We start from the raw sequence: 17,430 nt of genomic DNA on the forward strand, positions 1-17,430 counted from the left end.
TACTCTAGGACTGCTACAAGGGGCCAAGAGCAAATTGTCTGCACTGCGGCTCGAAAAATGGGTTTGCAAAGCCGAGAAGGTGGCAGTCAAATAAAATTGCAGCTGAAAGGATACATCAGAACAAAAACTTTATTAGAGTACATTCAATTAGAGCACAGTTATACAGTTACAGAAACCTCTCTTGATTCTCAGCGCTGCCAGAAAATAATAAAAAAAAAAGTACAGAGGCAGCCAAATATTCTTTTATTTAGGTAACCTGATAGGCAGTTATAAGAAAAAGACTGAATTTACAGACAACCAAGGCACTAAAACTCTCAGTCAAATTAAGAACCAAGACATTTTTTACCTTCACACCAGATAGCTTTCTGTGTCCTTAGACATGAAAACACCTTAAAAAATATGACCCAGAGGAAAAATCATGCAGCTATATACAAACAGATTTACAGTTTGCACAAGCAGTGTAACTGTCTTGCTCCAAGAAATGCAGAATGTGACAACAGCAGTAGAAATACAGTTTTCCTCAAACAAAAGTTTTGCAAAGGAGGAGGAAAGAAGTTACGAGGAATACTAATGACTGTGTTAGGAAACCCTGAGTAGCCTCAAGGAAACATTAATGTGGTTTGGGAAAAAAGCAGCAATTAAGTGTTTTGGGAAATACAGAGCAGATAGATAGATAAGCAAGGAAGGTCCAGGGCCAGCATACTGTCGGATCATAATACGTTCAGGCTGAAATGCAATGAAGAGCAGTATTTGAGGTCAAACAACAGGGACAAACAGACATAGAACTGAACTCATTAAAATAACTTAAGAAGGCTAGACAAGATCTGTGTTTAGGATTGACGCAGTTATATCTCAAACGGATACTCCAGAAGTCCAGCAGTCAAGAAGTATTGCTTACTACTTAAAATGCACTACTTGACTGGTCTTACATAAGGCAGACCATAAGACCAAGCAAAAAGCTCTAAAGACTGAAAAATGAAATATTTACGTTCTGTGCCTGATATCATTATGGTCTATGGAGGAATTTATTCAGGAAAAGACAGTCTGTGCAATACATAGATGCAAGTCATATGCTTAAAATCAGAAAGAGTTATAATATGAGTTATATATATTGTTTCCTTTATTATTAATACTTACAGAATAGAAGGCAACCAAAGTAGCTATTTGTATGAGAAATTATAATTAAAGGAGCTTGACATTTTGGTGATTGAAATAACAGAAAAAGGCAGTATGATTCAGATTATATATGTATTTATGCATAAGCTCCAAATGATTCTCCAATCAGCTTTTTCCTTTCGCACTGCTCCTAATGCCGGTGCTAGGATGGAGGAGGAAATGGAGGACACCATATGATTCCTCCACCATCTCTCATTCCAACTGGAATTGAAATTGCTCAATTGCTGGTATTGCCATTTGAGGAATCAGGAGGCAGTTCTAAACCTGAGTGATGTTAATGTGGAAAAAAAGCATAAAGCTTATATCCTTTCGGGACACTGAGAGCTTACAAAACAAGAGGGCTGTTGGGAGGGGAGATGATTTTAAGCAGAGATGGCCCGTGAATAAATAAAAGTTTAAGAGAGAAAAAAAAAATCATTATTCTATCTAAATATGTTCAATGGTAGTTTGATAATAGGTGAAGTGTATTGGCTGTAAAAATCAGTAAATGTTCTGGATATTGCAGCATTTGGAACTCTAATTTATGATGCATATAGTCAGTTCCCTGTATAACTACACAGGGTCAACAGGAGACATCTGAAAGAACGAGCAGGAATGGAAAAAAGGGCTCACCATTGGTGACGCTTCAAGAGAGACATGAAAGCTGTCAAGGACTCCTGCCAGAAAGATTCACTCTGAACATCCGAGATGCTTAACATCCAGACAAACCTAAAGAGATGCTTTTTTGACGAAAGGGTAAAAATACAGTACAGTGACAAAGAGTAAAACTGTTATAAGAAAATTTAAGAAGCACTGTGTTAAGGTGGCTAAGGAACCAGGCGGGATCTGAAGGATGAGATGCTTAGCAACAGAAGATGCTATAATAAGATGAATACAGAGACTAGCTGCAGCTTTAAAACTAATTTTCTTGTATTTTGTTTTGTTACTAATGCTAAAATAAGTTATGTTCTTGTTCTAAGAAGACTGTCAACTCAGTGGCTACTGTGCATGCAAAGGATGGAAATAAAGAAGCCTGAATTTCACACCTGGAGAGATCCAGGAGTTACAGAGACACAGGTCCCAGGCTAAGAGACAATCACGCAATTTCCCTGATTTTTGGCTTTTAGGCCTAAAAGCAGCCCCCTTAGAAAGAGCTCTCAGAGGGACTGAAAGGGGAAGGAGCTACAGCTCATCCAGTAACCCTGACAGATACTGAAGGATTCACCAAAACCTGTCGCAAGGAAAGCGTTGAGGAGCAGGGGAAGCACTTCAAGGTTTGCCCATTGATCTATCAGATTATGAACATTGAATTTTGCAATGATATAAAACTACTCAGGTCCACCAGCAAAGATAACTTTAAAAGTCAACGTGACTATTAGTTGTGAATCATAAGCACTGATGGGTTTTACAATACAGGAATAATAAAACAAGGCTGAAGTTGAGATGAATCACGGAGCAGAAGAGAGCAATTGATGGACATATTTTGTTGTGCAAAAATACTTCTCATGCTAGCAAACAAAGATTAGACTAATAGAAAAGGCCAAAACAGATAATACTACCAATTGCTGAAGACCCTACAAGCATTTCAGGTTACAAATTTTTTTAACAGTTATTTGCTCAAATTATAAAACCAGCACAGATACAATATCAAATAGGCAAAGGGTACTTTGTTGCACCAAATGTAGACTTCTTGTCAATGTTTGTATGTATTTACTGGGGAACTACTGAAGATGTCAGACAAATTCAGAATAAAATTGAAGCTTTATAAAATTCCTAAATTAATATTACAATTTAGCAGTAACACTATTGCAATTTAGTACTGACGTTAAGGATGAAAAAGTGAGCCAGAACCCGCTTGAAGAAAAAGAGCTGTATATTCAGTGGTGGAGATCTGAAGAGGAAATACCCTGCCAACATCAGAGGGAGGGCCGTGTCTTGATACTCAGTCCTCTAGTAGGGGTAACGTGCTTCTCCCCAGTTGTGAGAATGTCTTGCTGCATTTCCCACCATTGCCTGTAGACCGATTTATGGTCTGACCGCACGGTTTGGAGAGATGCATGTGGCTTACGAACCTCCGATGGCGTGACTTTGTGCTGACCCGTTGACTGCTTTTCCTTCCCTTTAGTCCCAGGAGCTGCATTAGACCTTCCCGCACAGGTTGTTAGAGGAACTATGTCAGGCATCAACACCAATGATTAAACAAATAGCTAAGGAACATTAGCAGAAGGCTAGCAATATGGTTAAAATATTAGAGACAAAGATGTCCGTGAAATGAAGGGAAATCAATCTCCAGTAAATTGACTCAAGTTCTCGTAACAGTGCATCCTATAACCTCGGTGGCACCTTGCTAATATAGAAAGGGGGTTATTTCACTTCAGAAGAACATTTTGAAGCCTGCACTGTCCCAGATTAATGGCTGAATCTGTATTGTCATTGCTACACCCGACAATCTCCATAGCTGGTTAAAAATATTCAAAACTGCAGTTAGACGATGAAGCATTTTGCAGAGCTGAGTTGCGATTGGCTTTGTGAGATGCTATGTTTTGTCAAATTAGAAGAGCCATATGTGGTAGGAGCATAATTATCTGTATAAAATCTAAGAAGAAATGTACTCATTACTGTGTACTTGTGGGTGAAGACAGGACTTGTAGTACCGCCTATACCTAAGGTTGCCTGAAGCTTCAAATCATATGACACGGTTTCAATACCTTCTAAATTTCAGATCCCTCAGCTATTTTGGCTACAATGCTCTATGCTGGATTTGTGTTTTGTGCTGAATCCCAATTAGAAAGTTTCAGGTAAAAATATTTAGCCATGGACAATAGAAGTCAAAGAACATGTGGTTGTCAGCATAACACAAAATTTCTTGCAAGTTGGGAAGAAGGTGCCTGAGATATCGCTTATCATACCTGAAATTCGTCAGTGGGTTGCCTATGTCCATTGTTACTGTGGGGGAAAAAACAAGCAAAAAAACAACATTCAAGGCTGTACTTAAAAACTGCATTACAGATGAGAATTTTGCCATGTGAAACATAACTCAGATAGAAAAAGGAGACACAAATTCATAATAATTCAGACTGAAGAGACATTGAGAGAGAGTAAGACAAAATGACAGCAGTGAGCAGAGCATGTGCAAATGGTGTCAAAATGTGGTTCCAGGCTGAGAAGACCGAAATCATGTTCAGCCTTTGTGCCTAAGGACGCCTCCAATCACATATTGCCTCCATAGTTGTCTGCTATGTGTTTCAAAATATTGCTGTCTTTGCTGTATTTTAGATTCTGAATGATGGGAGAAGGGATGGTGTTTCAAAAGGAGAAGTTAACTAAGAATTTAAGTATATTTCCAAACATAAATACATATAGGTAATTACCTAAATATTAAAGCTACGAATTAACTTTTTTTTTCCCCCCAAGAAATAACCAAGACCAAACCAAGAGATTTTTACTTGATCTAAATCGCTGGAGAAATCTGGGGCTTTGGGTCAGTCTGCAAGAGTCTTAGAAAATAATTTTTATAAGAAGCAGTACATCCGTTGAGTGGTACATCTGTTTTATCAGTTTAAATTAAACTCATTAGCGTAATGACATATATGCCTAGATCAAATACAATTCTGAGGAGTTTGATAGTTGCTCTCCTCAGAAAACATTCTTCCTTTCTGACATGTATAATTGATATGTTGGAAACAAAAAAAACATTCTCCACTATGAAGCTCCTTGGTTTCATGTTTGAAATACCGGATCTTTTTTTTTTTTTGGTTTTATGTTCTGTTTTGTTTCAGCTTATGAAACATTGAAGCAATAAGGCATAAAGAAATGTTTTCAGATATCCTTTTATTTCTGAGGCTAATAAGGCTTATTTGTACATTTTGAAAACTGTCATTTCCATCCGTACAGGTGTTACATCCATATTCTTGTTAAATGTTGAGATTTCCATTTGAATGTCACTTGAAGTCTTGCTGTGATCTTTTCTGCCAGGTTCAGCTCCAACTTTAATAAATGAATATAGCTCAAAGAATTCAATGTGCAGAATGACTCATTTCATTATAAAACTGTTTATGGTGAATTAGTTTGAATTAGTTCTAGAATAATCCCACTCTGCCTGTTACAGTGCGGCCATATACTGCCTTCTGGTCCCAGATCCACTTCGCCCCTGGGACAATGAGTGTTTCTGCAACTAAACAGCCTAAGCTACTTTGACCTTTTTCTTTTATAAGCAAATCTACTTTCTAGTTGGATAAAATGGACAAGAATTAGACGGATTTGGGAATGATGATGTAACTACATGATTTTAATGTAAGGAAAGCTTATGCTGGCTTTTGTGGAGAGAGAATGAGGAGGCCTGCTGGCATGTAATTTGGGACCTCTCAATGCAGGGGTCATAAAAACACAGCACAAACTGGACTGAAAACACCCGTTTGCGCTACTGTGGCCACTCCTCCTAGACCATGAGCTTCCGTGTGGCACTGCACTTATGAGAGTAGCTGCTGTAGTGAACAGACCTATACGAATAACAAATTTCTGGTCTTTTTTTTTTTTTAATAGGAAAGTATGATGAATGTTGAAAATAACTGTAATTTAAAGATACAAGAGTAGTTCAGTATTTTGTCAAGTAAGCAGCTCTTCTGAATACAATGCTGAATACGCCTATTGGCTTTGTGAAAAGAGTATTCACTTTTCCATAACTTTAATAGAAATTACTCTTTACCAGAAAAGCTGTTTATTTGAGAGCTTTTTCAACTGTAACGTGAAAATAAAAAAACTAAAACACAAGGCAGATACATATATTGAAACACTTCTTTAGCTGATAGCCTTTGTCACTCTCCCCAGTATAGATGAAGAACAAAATTCATCTTTCATTTTACTCGTTTGATTCCTGCTCGTTGAGTAAATCCATTATTTACAAGAAAGCAAGCCTTTTAAAGAGGTTTGATTTCAGTACATTTCTTCTTTGATTTAAAGATGTCATCTCAGAAATGGAGACACATAAGCTTCCTCCAGGCCTTGATCCATTTGAGCTTTGCTATCTGATACTTTTTCTTTTAGGTGGTTGAAGCTGATTATTTGTACTTGCTTACAGGGATCAAAGTAGCTTGACTTATCTGTGATTTTCTATCTTTCAGGTTTTTTTGTTGTTTTGTTTTATTTGGGGTTTTTTTGGGGGGGAGGGGGTGGGGTGGGGTATGACTATGTTCAGCCTTTTCTGGTCCTGAAATGTCACTTATCTGACAGGACTTATCAAGAATAACCTGCAGTGGTTCAGAGGTTATTTTGGCTATTTTTTCAAATATTCTAGACTGAACTCCCAAGGCCCCTGTGGTTGGAAAGTGCCCCTTTTATCTCAGTACTTTTAATTTGTATTCTTACTGTTCGGTTCAGCAAAAGTTGTATTGTCAAATGCCTGGGTGCAAACTTTTTGGGTTTGGGAAACCAAACTGGTTTGGGAATCAGAATACAGGTGACCAAATCCTCCATGGTGTAAAGAAGTGACTTTTGAAATGAAACCCAAAACTACACTGGAGAAAGGTGTGGTTTACTGTATGCAAGGAATATTTATTTTATCAGGGAGGGGAGCAACAGGACGAAGGGTAGCAGTTTTAAACTGAAAGAGGGGAGACTGAGATGAGATCTGAGGAAGAAATTGTTTGCTGTGAGGGTGGTGAGCCCCTGGCCCAGGCTGCCCAGAGAAGCTGTGGCTGCCCCATCCCTGGAGGGGTTCAAGGCCAGGTTGGCCGGGGCTTGGAGCAACCTGGGCTGGTGGGAGGTGTCCCTGCCCAGGGCAGGGGGTGGGCTTTAGGGTCCTTTCCAACTCTAACCATTCTGTGATTCGACTTCAGTTTGCTTCAGGAATGTAGAAACCTGTCCTAAAATAATCCTGCTGCTATTATTTCAATTAAAAAAAGGAACTTTAGGTAGAGTTAAGCATCCAAAAATGGGGCTTTTTTTTTTTTTTTTTTTTTTTTTTTTTTGAGAAAAAGGCCGAGTGTCGCCGACGAGCCGGGGTTTTCCCCCCCGCACACAGGAGGCACCAGCCGGGCCCGGCCGTGCGTGTGCCCCCCCCCGCTGCCCGCAGACCCCCCCGGTACCCAGCCCGGCTTCGCTGCCGTCCCCCCCGCCCCTCCCCGCGGTCACCGCGGCCCGGAGCGCCGCGTCGCACGTCCCCTCCCTCCCTGCCCCAAAGGTCGGGGTGTCCCCGGGGCTCCCGGGAAACTGCAGCATCACCGCGCTGCCCCCCCCCCCCTTCCTCCGGGCTGTGCCCTCCTGCGCCGCCGCCGGCCCCCTCAACACTGTCACTAAAGCGAAAAAATCGGCAGGGAGGGGGGCAGGATAAGCCCACTCCCGGCATGTCCTTGCCCTGCCGCACGTATATATTTATATCTATATACACACAGAGGCCAGCCCGCCGCTCCGCGCCCCTCCGTTCACTTTCGGGCGCAGCCCCCGCGGTGCCGCCCGGGGAGAGGGGGGGGATCGCGGCGGCAAACTTTGCGGAGGGGGCTCCGTCCGCCCTTCAGCTCCCGGCGCCGGCCGCGGGCCTGCCGCGCTGAGGGGGGCGGGGGGGCGGCGCGGCGGAGCCCCGCGCTCGTCCCCGCCGCTCCGCTCCGGCCCGCCCCGCACGGGAGCGAAGGCGCCGGGCTCCGGCGGGCTCTGCTGCTGCTGCTGCTCCCGCCGCCGCCGCAGGAGGAGGAGGAGGAGGAGGATGGAGCCAGGAAAGGAGCCCCGGCCGGCCGCGGGGGAGCCCGAGCAGGCGGTCTCCTTCCAGGCCCGGCTGTGGAAGAACCTGCAGCTGGGGGGCAAGGGCCGGAGCGGCGGCGGGCGGGCGGCCGCCGAGCGCCGCACTGCGGACCCCCCCGCCCCGGCGGCGGCCGGCGGCAAGGGGGACCTGCCGGCCGGCGCCAAGTGGAGCGGCTTCAAGCGGCGGAGGCAGGTGCTGGACCGCGTCTTCTCCTCCTCCCAGCCCAACCTCTGCTGCTCGGCCGCCGAGCAGCTGGAGCCGGGCGGCGAGTCCGCCTCCGCCCTGCGCCGGCTCCGGGAGCACCTGCTGCCCCAGGGCAAGGGCCCGCCGCCCGGCCGCCGGGAGGACGCCGCTTGCGGAGATGAGGGGGCCAAGGGCGGGAAGGAGGGGCGCCGGCCCGGGGCCCACCTGTCCCACCAGAAGAGCTCCTCGCTGCCCAGCACCGCCTGCCTGGAGCAGCTGCTGCAGGGCTCGCCCACCGCTGGCAGGAGGAAGGAGCCGCGGGCGGAGGACGGCGACGGCAGCGCGGTGAGTGGCGGCGTCCGCCCCGTCTCCCCGCGGGGTTGCGCTGGCGGGCAGCGCCGGCGGCCCCCGGCGGGCGGTACGGCGCTCCCGGCGGGGAGAGGCGAGGCGGGAAGGTGGTCCCCGGGGAGGCGAGGCGAGGCGGGAGGGCGGCCGCTGGGGAAGGGAGGCGAGGTGAGAGGCGGTGAGGTGAGGGACAGGCGGTGAGGCGAGGTGAGAGGCGGGAAGGCGGCAGCGGCCGGCGCTCCCCTCAGCGCGCTGCTGCGAAGCGCCCTTCGCCTCAGGGGGGAGCCGCCTTGGGGTCGCCGTGCCCTGGGGCGCCCTTCCCCGCCGCGGGGCTCCCCTGAGGCGGCGGCCGTCGTGACAGGCTGTGCGGCGGGGCCATGTCCGCGCTGCCGGTGGTGCTCGTCCTCCGGAGCAGCAGCGAGCTCCCTCAGAGAAAAGGTGTCCTGAATGCCAAATTTGGGGTTTCACACCCATGCTGCCCCTCAGGCCTTCCCCCAGAAGCCCCCCTCGCCTCTCCACGGGAGCCCCTCGCTGCTGGTGTCTGCCCTTGTCGCTTCCAGCGCAGCTTTTGCTCAGGTAATTGCTCGGGTGACCTCCACTTTTTCCGTGCCTGGTTATCCAAATTTGAGTTATGACTTGTTTTAGTTTCTGTAGGACACCCGAGCAACGGCCACTAGTACAAATTCAATAAGACCGCAGATCACTAATTGTCAGAACCTACCAGGCACCCTCACAGGTGGCTGCTGGTGCAGGCCGATGAAATAGCCGTTCTTCCCTCGCTGCCAGGGGAAGGCAGTGTACAAAGCTGTAGTTCTTCCCACCGCCGGTTTTGAAATTAAGTGGTGAAGCTAGTGTTGATAGGGGCTGCTGAATCTTGGAATAAATTTCCTGTGAGAAAAGTGCAAAACATGTGAGTCATTCTGGAGTTTGTGTAATTCTAAGCAGTCATCCACTTTTTGCAGGAATAGTTGACTAATACATATTATTATATATTGTCTTCTGTCATAATTATGGAGACATGAGTAACTGAAGTAACAGGCACGCTCTATCTGTTTTGGTGTCACAAAGAAGCTGTGTGAGTGTGTTTGGCTTCTGTCAGGGCTACAGAAGCTGGTCGTGGCCTAGTGATGACTTGCAAGCATCCCCTGAGGTCCGCGGGTGCTGACACGAAACTACTGTGGTTATCCCTTGCATAAATCATGTTCGTAAGTGTTTTAGGTCGTTGCTTCTTGACCTGGGATTATTTTCACAGGCGTTTATGAAGCGGGCATTTCCCTTCACTAGTCAGTCCCTTTCCTCCCCCCACCCCTGGCTCACAAAAGTGTATGGCACATTTTAAATATTTTTGTTCAGGACTACAGGATAGTCTTCTGTTTTAAAGACTGCACTGCTATATCTAGCAATTAATAAATATGAAAATGTGGGGTTTTTTTCAGTGCTGTTCTGCTGTTGTGTTCAGCAAAGAAACAGTACATTTATTTACCAAACATGTCAATTGTTATTTAGTGGTGAGGGCATTATTCTTGCTTTGAAGAAGGTACAGTCATAACATTTGTAAAGAATACTGCGAATCAAAACAAAGTGGTACCCAAGCTTTCTAACATTTGTCTTTAATGAGCAGGATTATCGCCAATTCCTCCAAACAGTTTCTAGTATTAACTTGGGCTATGCCTGCATACCAAAATTGCTATTTTTGGTATTAAATAAAGCTTGTTACGTCGCTTGCCTGCTGGTGGAGTTTGCGGAGCTGCTGATCATGATGTTTGTTTCGGAGGGATGATTTGAAACAGCTGTTCTGCTGTTCCATTATCGGCACATCCTCTGCTCTTCTCATCTCTAGAGGTATAATCTCACTTAGATTATTAAATCTGATTTAATTCACCAGCTTCACTGAGCTATGGGATTGTTGGTGGAATGCAGCACAGACTATAAAGCACTGTTGGACTGTCTCAATTTGTGTCTGGCACTCTTCAGTGGTCTGTTACAGAGCAAGTGCCTTCCACTCTGACCATCTGGAGTTTCTGATTCAGTTTCTTTTGGGAGTTGAGTCTTGCACACTTACGCGCTGCACCCCCAGGTCAGTAAGGTCCCTGCCTAACTTCAGTCATGGCATTTATACACCTCTGAGGATCTGGGTTTAGAAGTCTGGTAACACAAGTTTGGAATAACTTACAGTTTTCAAATCCGCGCTTTCCTTACTTTCAGAGGTGTCCAGATTTTCATTGTCCAGCAGCCTTACATGTCCAAAGATTAGAAAAATTCTAACAACTAAGAGAATCACAAAAATGAGATTAAATTCTATAAAAGTAAAACAGTATTAGAATTACAACTTGCTTTAAAATGTGTTTAAGATTTGATTGAAATAAAAGGGAAGCATATGCTACTGCCTCTTTTAGACCAAGTCTGCTCAATTTTTTAGCAAATATGTGCACAAAAAGATCTATTTGGTATTTTAAGGAAGATGAAAATAAAATCCCCATGGAAGTCCAATTTCTTGTGCTTCTACACTGAAATAATACATTTGTCCTCTGAAAAGGAGCACAAGTTAGTGTGGCTGCTGGGAAGACTTAGTTGTTGCGCTACTGTGTGTGGATTTAATCTTGGAATGTACTTTTTGGTGTAGCCAAACCATTTAAAAAATAAATTGAACTAATTAAAATGCGGTATAGTGATATTGCATTGGACATGGACAACCTGGCAGAGCCCTCCTTTTCTCAACATTGAATAAAACTTCTGTTGGAGTGACTTGGGTTAGTAACTTGGTTTGAGTAAAGATGCACGCTTAAGAGTGGAGTCTTATGCAAAGAATAACCCTTACATTTGAGCACTCCATACTGATCTAGTTCTCACCTGAAGGCTGAATACTTCTCAAAGCTTCCCTCCCCTTTTGGGGAGAGAAGGGCATCATAACTACTACATTTTTTGGCAGGAAACTTAGGTTCCTTTTAAAGGGTAGCCAAAGTATGAACATGGTTTATTAGGACAATGAAATAAACACATGCGGAATTAAACATCATCTCCCTTCCAGCTTCCAAAGGCTATGTGGCAGGTTTGCTTGGCCAGACCTTTGCTAACCCTACACGTGGTATCCAGTCACCTTCATATAGCTGAGAGCTGCAGGACGTATGCTGTGCCGCACCCTTAAAGGAAGCGAGCCGAGGGTGGTGGAAGCCTCCTGGAGTGTTTCATGGGCAGGAGATGACAACAACAGCTCTCTGGGGGTTCTGCTGCTCTAAGAGACTTTCAGTAGCTCAGCGTGCTACCATGCCCCAAGGCAGTGTGGCAAGGGTTTTTCCACTTGTGCCTTATAATTTGCATCTGCTTGCCAGCAGGAGCTTGGATTTACCCAGCAGTGCCTGTGCCAGCATGGCCTTTCTCCTGGATGTGAGATGTAGCTTTGCGTGGAAAGCTTTACGCCACTTGCAGTTTGTCCTAATCATGTAGTGAAAACCAGGAGGGTGGAAATATCGCTGTTTCTTAAGATTTACAACAATAAAGAGCCTACAAGTGTTTCCTCGTCTCAATCAGAGAACATGGGTGTGGGCATACCTCATCTTGAATCAACAGTGGAGGTGAAGAGCACTTGGGGAGCGGGTTCTGGCTGAAGAAGTGTCCAGGCAGCAGTCCATTGTGGGCACATTTCTCCAGTGGGTTTTCTTGCAAGATAATGATTTGTTAGCAACAAACTTCGTGACTTTGTAAAGTATGTCCAGATTGATCCATTAAGCTGAAAGAGTGGACAGATTCTTAACCACTTCCCTCCCTATCTGTCTCCAGTTTTGTGGTTATGTGGGTAAATTGGAGATGTGGGAGGGCTCTGGGGTTATTGCAGCGGGGGGGGGGGGGGGGGAGGTTGAGTTGTTGCTCAACCGCTAGATGCATAGCCATAGGAAATGAAGCTTCATTAGTTTTGCTGTACACAGAACTATTTGCTTAATAAGCATCCATTCAGACCTACATTTGTGGGTCTTCAGGGCCAGAGATGACAGTGGTCTAGGTTGTATAACACAGCATGATGCAAGAGAGATGAGATGATGAGAAAAACTGGCAGTATGTACCCAGATGGAGGGTCTCTCTCATTCTCTCGTAATGTATAAGTATTGCTCAATAAAGTTGGTGTGAGAGTGCGCCGTGTGGCACATGAGAGGGATCAGCAGAAAAGGGGTGGTATGGTGAGCTGGGTTTTATGAAGAGAGGTTGTACTTTCAGGGCAAGGAGCATGGTGAGAAACTGAGACATCTGGGAAGGAGAAAGGGAAGAGTAGTGATGAAAGGGGAGCAAAGGCAGAGCTGTGAGCAAGCATGAAGAGGGGAGAATTTTCAGTTTGGCGTGGAGGGGGATGAAAACCTCACTGGCGTACTGTGCACGTTTTTCTGCTTATACCAGAATAAATCTATATGTGGCTTAGGGCCACAGGAGTCAGTGAAGTTACACAAGGGAAAAATTTGGCTTGTTTGTTCTAATTGGCATATGTCACAGGTCATGTTTCAGTAATTGATTCAGTCAACGAAGGCAGAAGAGCAAAATAAAGACAAAAGAAAAGGCAGAAAATGCTGGTGAAAAGCCACACAGATAATGTCACCCTAGAGAATCTTAATTGCTACTTCAGATTTCTAAGAAACTGCACTGGGAAAGGTGACGGTTGTGAAAAAAATTGAACAGTTCTGACTGTCAAGGATTACCTTTGCCTGAGATAATGCCAATACAATACAAGAAGACCTGGAGAAAGCTAATCTGCACAGGCATTTGGAACGTGATTTGAGGGTAGCAGTGTTCTAAGAATAACAGGGCAAAATTTTAGGCAACAGGAGAAAGCTTGCTTTTGGGGATCTGGCAACTGGCACATAGAGAATAAGGAAACGACTAAATGTTTAGGCTGGGCCAGAAGAGCCTGGAGCTTGTTAATAGAAATTACATAAAAGTAGAAATAGCAAGCAGGAGTGAAAAGCTGTTGCTAACATTCGTTTTTAAGAAAGCAGTTGCAGTCTCTCAAGGCTGTTTGTTTCTCCAGGAGTTTAATTAGACATCTGATTTTATCAAGAGATGTTCTGCATTGCCCTGTTTGTCATACTATTAATTTCTGATAAAAGGTTAATCTTTCAGCAGTTTGAGATGCATTAATCTGTTTCTTACGCTCTGTCAGCCTCTGACCAGTCTATGAATTTACAGTATGTCAATACGCTGCCTGTATATTACTGACATGAAAATCTAGAGACGGCAAAACAGAACTGTATTTAATTATATCCTGAATAACCTCTGCTTAATTAACTAGAGAATCTCTCCAGAATTTTCAAAGTGAGCTGCATAATTTTTCAGAATTGGCCAGTTCGCATTTATCTTCACATGAAATACTTAGATATTTTAAAGTGAACAAGTTGCAGCTGTTGATTTACTTGTTATCCATGACCTCATTTAAGCTTTACATTCTCTTTTTTTTTCACCCTGCCTTCACTGCTCATATATAGAGGTGTTCATAGTAAAATAATTGCATTAAGAATAATAGATGGCTGGTGGATAGGAATTGCAACAGTCCTTGCACTGAAGGAACAAAACAATGCGTCACAGCTGACTCTGCTGTGAAGTGATTAACTGTCAGTGTAGAGATTCTAGCTGGATTTCAAGTGACCGTGTGAAAACTCTGTTACTTCAATGTACTTCTTGTGTGTGTTTTGTAATATTCTGAATTGTGTTGAACTTTTTAAATGTGGAAAGACAAACACCCAAACATGGTTATAGCATTAAAGTTCTTTTGCAAGAAATGATGAAAAATGTTCTTTCTCTCCTGTTGAAATGTTGGATGCAGAAAATAATTAGACATACCAACAAGACTAATCTCCAGTTACTATATTGTTGCAAAGAGAACTACTTTTTAGTGTTCTAAAAAATATGACTAAACCAGTTTTAAAACTGCCAGTGTGTCATTCAGCACCCAGCTCTGTAGGTAGTTCTAATTTAACTGTTTTGTCTTGTGATGTGGTGCTAATATAATAATAAACCCAAGTGTCATCTTTTTTTTTTTTCTTCCCTCCTGGATGAGGGAGGGATGAATTGCTGGTCTTTGGCAAGACAACTGAGAACTCCGCATTGATCTGAGAACTGAATTTGGCTTTTCCTCTCTAATCGTACTATCGATCTTAGATCTCAGATATTGTAAGGGTTATCTTCTAGGGAATTTTAAGACGGTAGCTATAATGTAAGCCCTGAAGCTGTTAAGTGAAAAAAAAGAAATATTTTCCTCTTCCCTTTTAAAAGAAGGCAGAATTTTCCCATACTTTATCTAGGGTAGACTTAATTTATCAAAACTACAAATTAGATCACTTTTACTTCAGTATGGAGTTTTGTTTTATGTAGAGTTTGTGTTCTGCTCAGGGACATAGCAGTGTATGTTCCATATATTTCTGTAATGGGGAACTGATGACAAACCATAGCAAGTGCATAGACACCTCTGGACTTGCAAGTATTGAAGTCTTGTGGGGTAGCAGATTCATACCTTGCTACCAAACCAGAGGTTTCCTATTTCAAAGACTTAGAACTATGACAGACCATTGCTGTCAAAAAAATGGGGTTTTGAAAGTTTCATACTCTGCCTGTGAGAATTGGGACCTGGGGATAAAGCTATTGTAGGACTGGGGTATTTGTCACTAAAGCCACCTTGTTACGTGTGTTTCATGTGAATGATTTTTTTGGTGAAGAGGAAGACTATGTCTCAGCAAATCAAGTAATTAATAAGGATGGTGAGCAGTCTTACAGTCTTCCGCTCCTTTGCGCTTGGGTGTTGCCGATACACTTTCCCATGTAGTCATTTGGCCAAATAAAATCTATAGCTTCAGATTATTGACCAAATAACATTTGTAGTTTCAAATTCTTAAAAGTTCCCAAGTGCTTAATTACTTCCCTAAAGAGAAGGAATTAACTATATAAGTGACTGGGGGGGTGATAAATATATATAAAAGCCTTAAAATAGATTCTCTGTTTGTTCCAAACAGAACTGTTAACAGCGATTAACATGGAACAGTGCAATATAGGATAAAGATTTTCTTGAAGGGTAGTATTTAACATCGTGCTGAAAGATATGTACCAAAGTAATGCTGAAAGGACTTGTCTTTTTGTTATTTTTTTTTGCATTTCCTTTTGTATTTCTTTTGTAGGCTATATCTACCACTACAGGATAACAGTGCTGTAAGGTAAATGGATCATTTTTGTCTCTGTAGCAGTACATCGAGCTCTGCCTTGTTCGTGCTTTTCTGTAGCCAGTTTAGTTGACAAATTTTGCATTTGTCTGAGAAGAGATTCGGCAGTAAGTCGTTAACAAAGCATGTGATATATTCCCTCTGAAAAAATGCATTGATTTTCCAGGTGGGCAAATCCAGTAGCTTGACTTGTAATCTAGGTGTGTCCCATTGATAGAGCATGTCATGGGAAGGGCTTGAGATACTTGTAGCCTTGTTTCTTCAAATGGTTAGGTTTAGTTTTGCATCTTCATGAGAAAATGGGAGAGGCAGTAACACTATATACACCATACCATGTTTGGGCATTGCATCAATACTTTCAGAATATTGTCCATTAAATCCTATTGCTTCTAGAGCAATGCGATTTTTCAGCTTGTTTTTAAAGAAAAGACTAAATATGTGTAATATTCGTGTTAAAGACTCCCTACGGGAGTAGTGATTTGGCGATCTGTTTGTGTTGCTCTTTCATCAAATTTTTCTGTGGATGGTCATATGGGTTTCCAGTCGTTAGCACTGGTAGCAGTCTGGTAATTACTTGTCATTTTATCCTTACAAATGAGTAAGAACCCTGTTCTTGCACTGATGCATTTGAGACTTAGCATCACTGATGCTTAAAATAAAACTTTTGGCTGTTGTTGAATACAACGTGGTGTTCATGTTTTACATGTTTCCACTTACTTCGGCAGGGAAAGCCTTTAACTGCTAAGTTGGGTACCAGGTGCTATAACTACCAGCAATGGCTGCAAAATTGTTCATCAATTAAAGAATTTTTCCGTGTGGACTCGTGTCTTACACCCCAGAAGATGTGGCCTAACACTGTAGGGGAGCTGGAGATGATGTGTAAACACTACCACAGAAAGATCGTGTCCCAGTGTTTCATGTCCCTAGTGAAGTTTTTCTGACCTGAAGATGCAGGTTAGAAGAGCATGTTGACAGGTGGTTTTCTCTGGGAACTCTAAACACAGTGCAAGTCCTGTCAGGATCAGCGCGTTTGATGGTCACAAGATGGGGAAAAAAAGATGGAGTTCTTGACTTTATTATTCTTTGGGTTTATGTAATTGCAAGGCTGAATATTTTTGTTTCCCACTAAGCGGAGAAATGCTGGAGTAGATGACTGGTGTTTTAACCATCTCTTGTCAAAGGGATTTTGATCAACTTAGCCTTCTTCTGCCACTTCCCCCCAGCTCCTGCTTTCTGAGATATACATTGTTTTCTTACTGACCTTATGTAGATAAATAGCTGATATCTTCAGGACTGTTGCTTCTTTTCCCTTTTCCCTTTTCCCTTTTCCCTCCTTTTCCTCCCTCCAGAAACAGAGCAAAAATCTGTGCTGAATTACAGACATGCTATTCTGATAATGTGTCATTTCACAGTTGAAATGTATGCCATGAATGTTGGACAACGTTGAGGCCAGGTAATGGCACAGCAGAAACACATCTGGAGCTTTTGCTGTCAGTAGGAAGGGAACTTCAGCTACTGGGACAGACTCTGATAAGCTGTCAAAATGTTCAAGTATCTGCAGTATCTCCTCTGAACTGTCTCTTCATTTTGATATTGGGAAGTGCAGACCTCTGTGAGCAGAATTTATGCCTGCCTTCAGCCTGTATTCTCTGTCATTCTTGGCCGTTCATTCTTTTAGATCTTTTTAAAAATTATTTTTTGAGTCAAACCCTTCCTCTTTTTCCCCGTTTCTGCATTACCTTCTTCGTACTAAGATCACAAGTTGCTGCAGAGAATCTGGGGGCAACAACAGTGCATACTTCTGAATGAAAAATACTTGTATTT

General features: G+C 43.4%; 1 protein-coding gene across 7 annotated transcripts in view; it reads left to right on the plus strand.

Moving 5' to 3' along the window:
* The first annotated feature begins 7,852 nt into the window (after positions 1–7,852).
* Positions 7,853–17,430, plus strand: part of MCTP1 (multiple C2 and transmembrane domain containing 1) — a 287,127-nt gene continuing 277,549 nt past the window's right edge. For 6 of the 7 annotated variants that reach the window (XM_054186271.1, XM_054186272.1, XM_054186273.1 and 3 more), the window contains exon 1: positions 7,853–8,416. In XM_054186271.1, the coding sequence (XP_054042246.1) occupies positions 7,853–8,416 (564 nt within the window). Of the gene's footprint in view, positions 8,417–15,582; positions 15,601–17,430 lie in introns of those variants that run through there. The other variant, XM_054186279.1, reaches the window with a different exon arrangement.

Source organism: Rissa tridactyla, chromosome Z, assembly GCF_028500815.1.
Source record: "Rissa tridactyla isolate bRisTri1 chromosome Z, bRisTri1.patW.cur.20221130, whole genome shotgun sequence".
Classification (NCBI taxonomy): domain Eukaryota; kingdom Metazoa; phylum Chordata; class Aves; order Charadriiformes; family Laridae; genus Rissa; species Rissa tridactyla.